Source organism: Ciona intestinalis, chromosome 9, assembly GCF_000224145.3.
Source record: "Ciona intestinalis chromosome 9, KH, whole genome shotgun sequence".
Taxonomy (NCBI): domain Eukaryota; kingdom Metazoa; phylum Chordata; class Ascidiacea; order Phlebobranchia; family Cionidae; genus Ciona; species Ciona intestinalis.
Genome location: NC_020174.2, coordinates 1010712 through 1022879, shown reverse-complemented (window position 1 = coordinate 1022879; position 12168 = coordinate 1010712). Strand labels below are relative to the sequence as shown.

Sequence of the window (12168 nt, the reverse complement as noted above, 5' to 3'; positions counted from 1 at the left end):
AAGGTTGTAATACGCATTCTATGACGTCATAATCTAACCTTTGCCGGCTCATGTGGAAAATACGGTGACGCAGCACGATTTCGCGCATTTTCAAAGTTAATTTTCGATACGAACGCCCGAGTTTTTTTTAAAAAAAATTATACAGCGAGTATCAGGGAGACGTAAGGTACATTTTGAGACCAAAATTTTCACTGGTCACCAGCGACAGGATTACCCACCGTATTTTCCACATCAGCCGTTATGAATTAAACCAAGGTTGGATTATTACGTCATAGAATACGTATTGTTACGTTTGATTCCTACGTTAAAACAGTGGGGAAAAACAAGGCTATACCGTCTTATAACGTATGTAATATACCACTATTGTGACGTAACAGACCGCGATTGTGACGTAATAAATCGTTAACCTTACGCAAATCAGACGAATTACGGTGACACAGCATGTTTTTGCGCATTTTTAAAGTTAATTTTCGACACGAACGCCCGACTTTTTTGAAAAAAAAATTAGACAGCAGGTATCAGTGAGGGCTATAGAACATTTTGAAACCAAAATTTCAGGTGGCCACCAGCTAAAGGATTACCTGTTGGCGGTGTGATATATTTAAAATATTGCTACCACCATTCAAAACCCATTGGGATAAAATGAAGATACTTGTTCAAATACGTGTATATGTGATGTCATTAAAAACTGCCATAATCTACAAACTGAATTAAGGCTATAATAGATTTCAATTGATGACATTTCTTCAGATACCAAAAGAAATGTGATGAGCTGAGTATTTCCAATGCTGAATATGAAGAGAAATATAAACAAGTCGTTCAAGACAGAAAAGAAATTGTGGATTTTTTAAAGAAACAATTGGAACAACGACAAGATGAGATTTCAGACTTGCACGACAGATTGCTTGGCCTCCAACAGGTTTGTAGGTTAGGTTGACAATGTTAAGTCTCTATTAGGCTTGTCACACAGAAAAAATATTTAGTTTCTTTAACTTAAATCGCCGCATAAAATAATATAGGAAACTTAATTGATTAAGGTGTTGAATACAATATTTACCTTTGCTGTGATTGTTGGCATAGGCTCCTTATTTAACCACAGGGTAAAGACTGCTTTAAGTGTAAAACTAGGGTAATAAGGCATATGATGTCACTCCTGTTTCGAAAATTAGCACAATATGTCAGCTGTAGTGATACACCCACGATACTCAGCAAACTAAACACAGAAATCCTAATAAATTTTTCTACAGGCAAAGGATGTTGAGAAGGAAAATTCCGAAACTCAACTTTCTCAATTTAAGCGAGAATCGCAGGATTTAAAAGATACTTTAATATCGGAGAATATGATACTTAGTGGGAAAATCGCTGCACTTGAAGAATTTAGGGTCAATATTTATACCTTCTGTTAAAATATTGGTCTTTTTAAACAGTAATATATATAATATAATAATTTCCAATTTAAAGAATTTCCAATTTCCATGGATTAGAAAACTGTAGTCTAAACATAACAACTTCATTCTGTATGGGTGAGATTCGACAGCAAGCCATATCTAGGGTTTATTAATTTAGTCTTGGGTTTTGGCCATTACTCCCAAAGTACAACAACAATCCAACTTCATAAAACTTGTTATGTATATATTGACTTATTGGCTTCTATAAATTTTGTCTCAATTAAACCTCAGGTCCAGAAAGAAAACTTGATGCAAAAGTTTGCCGACATGGAAGCGAATCTGAAACAACAAGAAACCGACCACAACAACACTATTTATGAATTGGAACGCAAGGCAGTCGTGGATAAGGACAGGTAGGTGGTTGAAAATTTGATGCTGGTATGGTTAGAACTCTCCCCTTGGAAGTGAAAATGTGGCTTGATACTGCCACCATTGTAGGTTTTGGGCAAAACACATAACGGCCATTGCTACAACATAGTGTTCCATTAAAGAGTTGTCTAATTTGTCGGCCAAACATAAAAACAAAAAAAACAAATGAAAACGTAAAAACTGGGTAACTTGTAAGCTGGAACAAGGTGTATAAAAAGGACATTCAGTGTTATAATGACTGTTATTGCCCCACCATGTGACAAATAATTTGCATTCATTCACTTTAGTTGTAATTGTATCCAGGTTAAAGAAAGAGATGGTTCTTCGTGTGAATAACGTCGCTGCAGAGTTTCGCAAAGTTTCCAACAAACAGATGGCGGACACAACCAAACGAAATATCCGGGAAAATGTTTCAATTAATTCACAACTCGCTAAAATGTCGGAGAAGACAAAAGAATTAGTGCAGGTGGTGTATGGTTTGTATGTATTGGGGGTAATGTGCCAACTGTGCCCTGAAGACCTCCTCCATGTGGAACAAAGTTCATGTTTTCTCTTATACAAAGAGCATTTTGCACAGCTCCGTTTTTAAAAACAGAAGAAAAAATTACATTTTCTTCTTTTTAGGAAAATGATGAACTAAGGGAAAAGGAAAAGAAACAAAAAATGCAAATCGAGCTTTTGGAAGCAACGCAAGAAGAACTTGCAAAGAAAAACCACAGTAACTTAAAGGTGAACTCTAAATTAAATAGATTAACCTAAGATTTTATCCACGAACAAAAAAAACAAAAACAAAACAATCAGTTACAGATGTTGGTTGCACTAATTCCACCACCCAGGGTGCTACAATGACTACAGCATCAGTCTCTGTATAATAAAGTGAACCATCATTCCAGGTATTGAAGATGATTACAGCTCGTGCTCGTCAACAAGAAGTTCTTCTTGAAGAATTGGAAACAAGAGAGCAAGAGTACGTTCAATTTGAAGAGGAATCTGGGGAGGTTAGAACGGAGAATGAACAGCTGCATAATACACTTGAAAGGTTGGTGTAATATATGTGTATTGCTGTTACTTATGTTTGAGTACACTCCCATTAACATAAACTTCTTGGTTGTATATAAAGGTTTATTCTAATTTTTAATCTTTTCTTTTATAAAAAAAAAACTGTTTAAAGGGTGGTTATTCTTAAGAATATAAATGTAAGAGAACCAGTAGCTTGACAGTGTGCATGTGGTGTAATTCAAATAAATATGTTGTACCATGTGGCATAGGATTTTACGAATATATATAAATTTCAAACCCAGAGCTTCATATTATCCACAGTTTAGAAGAGCAATGTTCAAGCTTGAAAGAACAATTGAAGAAAACAGAGAAACAGAATTGTGATGTCATAGCAGCAAAAGAAAGATTGGAAGATATATTGGCAGCCGCTGCTTATACTCTTAAACAGGTGGGGACTTGTATGTTTGAATAAATGTAACCTAATTATCTTTGCGTGGCAACAATCTCTATTAGCCCTACCGCATATGTATCTTTCTAGTAATTTTTGTTTAAAAATCTAGCTCAAAAACAATATTTAAACAACCTGAATTCAATATTTTTCATTCCCACGCAGGCCACCATGGAAACAAACTATGACGATCCGAGTGTTGCCGTGAAAAGGGAGACCATGATGGATCGGTTACTGTTGGTTTTAGATTCGGCAGCACTGCTGGGCAAAGCTCCACCACCAGCAGATTTTTTCAAACAAAGAGCAAAGGTTTGTAGCTTTGTTATGGTTAGCGAACCCGCCTCTACTCAGCAACAATCGCTCCAAACCAGTCGTATTTTAACGGTTTTGAAATTGTCAGCCATGCACTTCGTAAATTACGAAATCACCCCAAAATAATCACTCATGAACTAACATATGTGGTAACTTGTAATTGGGAATGAGATGTGTGGAATAGAACATTGGGGGTGAACTCTTATTGCCCCGCCATGCCAGGATAAATACGTTGCATTCATTCATTAAACTAGTGCTTTTTGTTTGTGACCTAAATACTAATTAATTTCCCAGACACTAATGGCTCCACTTGCATCTGTGAAAGAAGTTCCTAAACAAGACACAAGCCGTGTGGAGTCACCACCCAAGTTCCCACATTATAAACTCGGTGACCTTGGCTTGGTGCCGCGGCCTCGGAAGCAAGCCATGGGCCACCCAAGCAAGGTCGCGCATTTATCGGCCACAACAAGGATAGGCCTCAAGCCTTCAATGACCATTGGCTCTCTAACGCCATCTACCTTACAGAAACATGACCGCCTGCCAGCAATTGTGGAAACAGCAAAATAGTTTTTGTCAGAACTTAAAAAATGCCAAACTTTTGTGAAAATTGCTCTTTGACTAATTTTTTCGCGGTTCAGAATATTATTAAATCAAAAATAACACAGAGTTCGGAAATTTTTTTTTTCAGACAGTTCAATATTGAGACAATGACAAAAACTAATGCACTTACCTTTGTTTTTTTACGATTTGTTTCTTCGTTTGATTCTGTAAATCTTTTTCCTTTGTCTGTAAATTAAACTGTGTAAAAATCCATTTACGCCAAACAACTTGTAATAAAGTCTCACCTTTGCATAATTGAGTAGCATCATATCCACTGCCGAGCTACACAAGTCAAACTTTCAAAGGTAAATAAAAAATTTCTAACAAAAAAATAATAAGCAAACAAATATCACAAAGTTTGGTTGCCAATTAAATATACAACTTACATGATTATAATAAAAGCCAAAAGGCTACAGTTTAAGGCCAAACCAAATCCACTGGAAACACAACAAGCACTACTGGAAGCTACCATGTACAAAGCAAAGAATGATCATATTAGAATATTTATTAAAAATTCCACAAGAATTTTAAAGATCCTATTTTTAGATCATTGTCTGAAACAATGGATAATGCAATTATGATTAAGACATCATAATATAACCGCAAATCTTCGAGATTTCTACCTTGACAGCGCCACCATCTGGCCATACATTCATATTATATTTCCATTGCAATATATAAGATTTCTATCCCAGTTCTTCGGCAGCTTTTCCTTGCTTCCGTGGCATCTTACGAGTTTCTTGTTCAATTTCTTTGTTCTTATAATAATGAGGGGCAACCTCTAATAACCACGCGCTGTCTATCTCAATGCATTGCCTGTGTGAAGAAAAAGCTGCTTTGCAGTTAACAACTAATTTGCACAGAACATATATTGAACAAATGTATCTTCATTATCCTTGTAGAGATGTTTTTATATTAGAGGCAGACCCGCTAACCACTGTGACACAGTGCCCGTAGTATATTAAGTATTAAGGAATAGTCACCAAAGGTCCAAAACACTATATTAATGGGAATATAAATAGATACAAACAGTATGTTAATATAGAGACATGAGGACACTCAAAATAAAGGGAAAATAAACTATTTGTCAGTCCCTTAGAGCCTGCTTTAAACATTAGTTTGTGGTGCCCATATAATTACCACTCACCTCATAAACTCCTTTGTAGTAAACACCAGTTCATGATAAACCATCCATCGTGGTTGTTCTTCAAATAAACTGCTGTTAGGATGAACATGAACTGTCTGATGTTGTTTAACCGTCTTATAACCGGACTTAGTTAGTCGGGCAGTGTGGTAGAAAAACCCAGCTGTTATCGCCTGTGAGTAACAGAAAGTAAAGTTATTGGATTTTCTAACATATAGTATTGAATTATAGCATGTTGAGACCTATCAAACTTCATTCAAAGCCACATTACCCACCCACGATAATTTACAATAACCAATAACCCTTTACTCTACTAAACATGTTTAATAAAAGCTTATTTACCTCAAAAATGATTATTTTTCCAAAGTTTTTCACCTAATCTAATGACCATACATACCTAAACAGTATACATCTGTATTAAACTAACATATTTTTAATGAAAAGTTTAAATCTAAATCCAAAACAGTCACATAAAAAACACATAATGCAATGTTTTTGTCAGAACTACTTAAACATCAAAGTATTCTAACAATAAGTTGCACCAACCTTTCTTATGGCAACACTGTCTCCTCCACTAGACGTTGGTTCGATCTCAACTCTCTCCATGAGACCAGCAAGTTGGTCCCGAACATCTCGCGCTCGTTTTAAAGATCGATGTTGGATAAAGTTTTCAAAACACCATTGAATGCTGAAGTCAGTGTTTGCCCACTGGTGGTGTATATGATGGTTATAGTGGGTGGGAAAAAAGTGTTATAGTATGGGGATATTTGTAGACATCAGATATACAATCGCTTTATAACAGGTATGCACAAATGGTGTATTCATACTCTGCATGCTCACTATCGAGTTATAACATGAGCAACTTTCTATAAACCAGATGGAACAAACACGTAAAATTCAAAAATCCTTTGCAAAAACTCAAAGCTCACCCAAATTATACTAATTACAAAACTCTGATTGAATTCTATTTAAATAAGAGACAAATACTGCTTTTTATGCGAAACATATCTAGAATATTCTCATACAATACTATTCATTAAAACTAATTTTAATTGTAACGTATTTTGTATCTTTTATCGGAAAAATGCTTAAAAATTAATGCCTCGCAAAACTCTATTCACCTGGTTATAAACATTCATGAGAGAAAGATGGTCGCCTCCCGGTAAATGGAAATTCAGACGAGCGTTATCTGCGTGAACCATCTTGTCTTTTGGTCGGTAAAATATTGAACTGTTCACTGACAGCATGCTCACTATTGTCAGTATCTCGTCCGAACATTTGTATCTGAAACACAACTTTATATTGATATCCATGCATTGTAATTTTGATTTGACTTTTAGATAGTTCTGACCACATTATTCCTTGTCTAAGTAAACATACGCTACTGTTGTGGGTAGATGGGTTCATGAGCACGACACCTAATTGCCCAGTGGTCTTTTATAGAATGTTTTAGCCTTGCATTAAAGCAATTTAGAAAAAAAAAATCACTATCAAAGTTATATACATGGTAACTAGTAAGCTGGCACAAAGTGTATGGAACAATCCAAGTGTGTTATAACGACTGTCATTGCCGAGCTACCTGGGGAAAATAAGTTACATTCAAGCATTACGTACTACAAGTGGATTGCATCTAACAGCTTACTTCTCCGAAGCGAGAATAGTTTTCGACAACATCGGGTCAGCGGGAAACTCTGCCATTCGTCGTCCGAGCTTCGTTAGCTCCCCCAAGTGGTTGAGAGCTCCGAGAGCGTAAAGTTGTTCGAGAGCAAGTACGAGGGTTTCGTGAGGTGGGGGGTCCATGAAGTCAAAGTGAATCAGATCGTTTATTCCAAGACTGCATGGAAATAATGAGAACTATCAGTGCCAGACGTACGAGGATGAATACTTTACATTGGTGGTGAAACCAGAAAAAAATATACGAGAGTTTTAAACAATTTGTTTTAAATAAATACATTTATAATGTTTCTAAAGACCACTCTTCTTTACCTTGTACTTTAGTATAATGAGAAATGACTAGCACTAGACTGTTCTAAAACAAAGAAAAGGATAATCACAAATTGTTTTTTTGGTGAAGGTACACATGTCTATGCATGTTATCGATAATATGTTTTCATTCCCACAAAATTAATAATCAATACAACCAAAACATTGGTTTTACCTTTTCAACAACAACACAACATTGGCAAGATTAGTTCTTTGTATCTCTGGTGTAGTGGAGTCTTCAAGTTCATGCATGTACGCCCATGCTGTATATAACCTAAAGCATTTACCGGGACCTACTCTACCTGCTCTACCTGTACGTTGGTTCGCTGATTGCTGCGAGGATAAAAGTGTAAAGGGAGAAAGACATATTGGGATACAGCCCTAATAATTTTAAATAGAGTTTTAAACATAGATTATACAAATATAATACAGGTGATTTGTATCTAACTTTGTGGATGATTGTTTTTTTCTGTATGGCTGACATTTTAAGCAACCCATTTGTGTAAAACTCAACACATCACAAAACAAAACTGGAAATTTTCAATAATTTTAAAAAGAGCTTTGATAAAACTTCTATGATATTGGTGGAAAACTTTTGATTGACATAACACATAGACAGGTTGTAAACAAACACATAAAACCGGCGCGGTAGCAGTGGTTAGCGCGCCTGCCTCAAACCCAGAAGTAAAGGGTTCTAGGCTTGTTGCTGCTACCATTGTGAGCGTATGTGTCCTTGGGCAAGACACTTAACGGCAATTGCTCCAACCCAGTGGTCACTAATAGGTTTTTCAAATTATCAGCCATACATAAAAATAAAAAGTTGTAAAATAAAAATCACCCACACAGTAACATACATGGTAAACTCGTAAGCAGGAACAAGGTGTATGAAACCGTACTGTCCGGCCAACCGAGAATAAAGTAAGTTACATTCATTCATTCAAAACAAATAAACAAACCTTTGAACATGGTACAACTACAAGAGATTCCATTCCTGTCCTTGCATTGTAATTATTCTGTTTACAAAACCCGGGATCTATGACATAAACAATCCCATCTATTGTTAGTGAAGTTTCCGCTATGTTTGTTGCCACGACAACCTGATCGGAAAATTTTGAATTTTTAATTAAATGTTAAATTAGAACGCAAAACGTGCGTAGTAGAAAATAGGGGTAACCAATAGTAGTCCGGTCTTCATATCTGTGTCTGCAAAAATTTACTTAAAAAGCCTAAAAAGAGCCAACAGCAATCTTTGCAGACTGCCCACACCGCAACAATAGTTTAGGTTTTAAGAGTCATTCTTTTTAAAGGATGACCTTCAGTCTTTCCAATACATTTTATCACAATTCTGTTAACGACTGTTGTTTTGCTTTTATTTTATTACTTCCCTTTATTGTATTAGCTAATATATAATCTTAACTAATGTGACAGAAGATAACCAAAAATTTATGTACGTTATGCATGTACTAGAGTTTAAATGTGTTATAGTTTAATACAACTGAACAACAGTTAAAGCTTATTAGAAGCTACCTTCCTTGCACCAGGTGGTGTTGGTTCAAATATCTTAGCTTGCATATCTGAAGGTAGGTTTGCATATATTGGGAGGACGAGTAACTCACGGATGCGAGAGCCAAGGGAACGAGCTTTCTCCTGTGTTTGGGGGTGAATATTAAGTCTAACCTTAAAGTACAGATGCTGCCACCATTGTGTATGGGTGTCAGATAGCAAGACACTTGGTTGCAAAGGTAAACAATAGGGAAGGCTGCTCTTAAAACAGGGGTGACATGTTAATAGGGGGGTGTGGTGTTGAATGACAGTTTTAACCTTCCGGGGGTCCTTGAACAAGACACTTGGCTCCCGAATGTGACATTTCATTCTAACTTTTAAACAGGGGTGACATCTTAAGTTTTAAGATACCAGTTTTACTCTTGAAACACCTGTTACCCTGTTAAGTATATTGTAAATTGCATTCACCACATTATTCATTGAGGTTCCCCATGTTTGACAACTATGAGTGTAACTACATTTTAACAATGTCACCCTGGATTTTAACCTGCTGTTAAGTGTCTATGCAAACAAGCAGAGCCAAATTAAATTACATTTATCGCATTAATCTATTAGGTTTTCTATGTTTGACCATTACATTTAAACAATATCACTCAAGATTTCGTTAAAAATAAATATTGGCCTATAAATATGCTATGTTCAAAGTAAACAACCTGCATCATTTCACAACACGATTCAATTTCTTCTTGTCCAGTTAGAAATATAAGAACATCACCAGGTGGTTGGGTAAGATGGATTTGAAACACAGACACAACACATGCGTCCAAGTAATCGGCTTCAGGTGCCTGTGAGGAGTAAAGTCAAAATAAAAAAAATATTTTTAAAATATTTAAAAAATAATTGTTGAGGGGAATGTTTAAAACATGTTTGGAAACTTTTGTCGAGAAACATTTCTGAAATGTAATGTTGGATATAACAGTAACAGTAAAATGCCAGACATTTTTAGCGCAAAAATAATACCAAAGTAAATCTAATCCAAACAATATCCCACCTTGGTGTAATAAATATCAACAGGAAACCTGCGGCCAGGGATTCGAAATATCGGCGCGTCATCAAAAAACGTTGAAAATTTCTCAGCATCCAACGTAGCACTGCTGATCAGTAATTTAAGGTCAGGTCTGAATCTTGCTATGTCTTTTACCAAACCAAACAAAATATCAGTGTGTAAAGTTCGCTCATGGGCCTCGTCGATCATTATAACACTGTAACCCTGGGAAAAAGATTTATCAATGTCTGTAAGTTATTTATGATTGCATGATGTGGCAACAGTCGTTATAACATGGATGTTCTGTTACGAGTTATCTCATATGCAACTTGGTAGTTTATTATTTTTAGCTGATTTTTTTTTATTGCATGGCTAACAGTTTGGACAATCCATGATGTAACTATTATCATTTATTTTCCATGCTAATTCTTACTTTTAAATCAGGTTCTAATATCACTGTCCTTCAAGAGCAAATAAAGTACAACATTTGTATAACTGTTTTAGGTTATTTAACGGTAAGGTATTATCAGCGAGGATAATTTAACCTGTACCAACATGTTCTTACTTTTAAATCAGGTTCTGTCAAAAACTCCCTCAGTAACATCCCGTCTGTCATGTATTTGATCCTCGTCCTCTCCGATGTACAATCCTCGAATCGGATGCAATACCCCGCCTCTGCTCCCACTTTTACTCCCATCTCCTCCGCTACTCTCGCTGCTACCGACATCGCTGCCACTCGGCGGGGCTGGAGAGCAAGAAAATAAAATGTGCCAAACACAATGTAACCGACAAGCAGTTACATCAAGCCAAAGCCTCAAATTAAAATAACACGCCAAAACATTTATTCCCATGCACGCACTCTAGAAAGCAGCTGTAGGGCGAACATAAATTATGGCACCGCAGCAGCACGAAAATCCAACACACGAACGGAATATTTGTTGCAGCAAGAGTTTTTTAAATACTGAAGCCACACAGTTGGCACGCTATGAGGCTTATTCAAATAGAAAATAAAACGGTTAGATAAGAACTTAAAACGACTAACAACCAAAGAATAAGAACCTACCGCTACACAGCTAACACTGAAATGAACTAAAAAGACGAGCGCATGGCCAGACGAAACACAAGAAAACCAAGGAATGTAAATTGCAATTAACGGGGAATGTAAGACGCGCGCCGGCATCCGCAACGACTAACTTTAAGAAAATTTAGAAATGACGCTGTAGTTTACACACAATATCGCAAGAATTCTATTTCAGATTTCTTAAACACATGTCAAACCATTTGGATTATCAAACACCTTAGAAATACTACAAGAGCTTGACTAGTAAGAAAAGTTTTAGCTTCAAGCTTTTCTGAATGTTAATGCCTATAGTTGAGGCTAAGGATACAGATCCCACACATGCACCCATAGACAAACTACATTGTGACGTCTCTCAAAGCAGCTATTATAGAGATGCGTATTTTTTATTATAAAATGAGTTGAGTTTGAGTTAAACCAAACAACTAAGCAACATATGAATATAAAAAAGAGTCATCACATCCCATTAGAAAAATTGTAGTTACTTTTACTGACAGAAAAAAGAAAAAGTTAGAAAAATTGTAGTTACTTTCTCACCTGTGTACATCCAACCTTGATATCCCCCTTACAATAACCAGACTCGTATAAATACTGAGGAATTTGAGTCGTTTTCCCACTCCCTGTTTCCCCTTCAATAATCAGAACCTAAACAATAAATCTACCTTAAACGAGAAAGCCATAAGTTTAAGGTGAATAAAAATACTACTTTAGGTTCCTACTTAAAATTTTAACAAGTTGTATCTAATCTATTCAATATCAAGAAAATATCATGGAGCGCATGTAACTATATATTGGGCAAAGTATATGCTATTAATATGCTGTTAGGAAGATGTAATACAAAATGTATGTTAAAACTGGTTTATGGGTCAGCTCCTGTGGCAAGGGACCAGGTATTTATGCGGAGTTGTAACCACGCACCTGGTGTTCTTCAATGGCGTTCAACAGATCTTGTCTATACGCAAATATTGGCAATGATTTTCGAACTTCAGCAATACTTTCTTTCTTCTTCTCCTTGGCGCTTAACTGTTCATTCATTTCTGTGGAGAATATATTGTATAAAGGTCATCTGTTTTTTAATTTACAAGCAGACACAAGTTGTGATCACTATTGGGTTGTCAGTCACGCAGAGTAACATTCGCCACAAAGTTGCAAATGTGGTAAATCGATAGCAAGCACTTTCACTGTTTATGCAAATAAACAATTCCAAATCTTTTTCAAAGTTATATGTTATATGTATGG

At 36.0% G+C, this 12168-nt stretch overlaps 2 protein-coding genes across 2 annotated transcripts in view; one reads left to right on the top strand and one right to left on the bottom strand.

The window, feature by feature from the left end:
• Positions 1–4431, top strand: part of LOC100185665 (cilia- and flagella-associated protein 157) — a 5329-nt gene extending 898 nt beyond the window's left edge. Inside the window, exons 2-10 of the mRNA XM_002123398.3 lie at positions 751–919; positions 1248–1382; positions 1680–1801; positions 2121–2283; positions 2442–2546; positions 2711–2856; positions 3138–3264; positions 3430–3573; positions 3871–4431. Of these exons, the coding sequence (XP_002123434.1) occupies positions 751–919; positions 1248–1382; positions 1680–1801; positions 2121–2283; positions 2442–2546; positions 2711–2856; positions 3138–3264; positions 3430–3573; positions 3871–4143 (1384 nt within the window). The 3' untranslated portion in view covers positions 4144–4431. The remainder of the gene's footprint in view (positions 1–750; positions 920–1247; positions 1383–1679; positions 1802–2120; positions 2284–2441; positions 2547–2710; positions 2857–3137; positions 3265–3429; positions 3574–3870) is intronic.
• A 114-nt stretch (positions 4432–4545) lies between these two features.
• Positions 4546–11970, bottom strand: LOC100175470 (pre-mRNA-splicing factor ATP-dependent RNA helicase DHX16-like). Its single transcript, XM_002122811.5, has 13 exons — positions 11848–11970; positions 11467–11574; positions 10417–10596; positions 9858–10076; positions 9520–9651; positions 8831–8950; positions 8260–8400; positions 7479–7636; positions 6963–7154; positions 6442–6604; positions 5867–6028; positions 5324–5493; positions 4546–4992 (listed from the first exon to the last, which is right to left on the bottom strand). Exons 1-13 carry the CDS (start codon positions 11962–11964, stop codon positions 4863–4865), a joined length of 1992 nt encoding a protein of 663 aa, XP_002122847.2. The 5' UTR covers positions 11965–11970; the 3' UTR covers positions 4546–4862.
• Between the last annotated feature and the right edge of the window lie 198 nt (positions 11971–12168).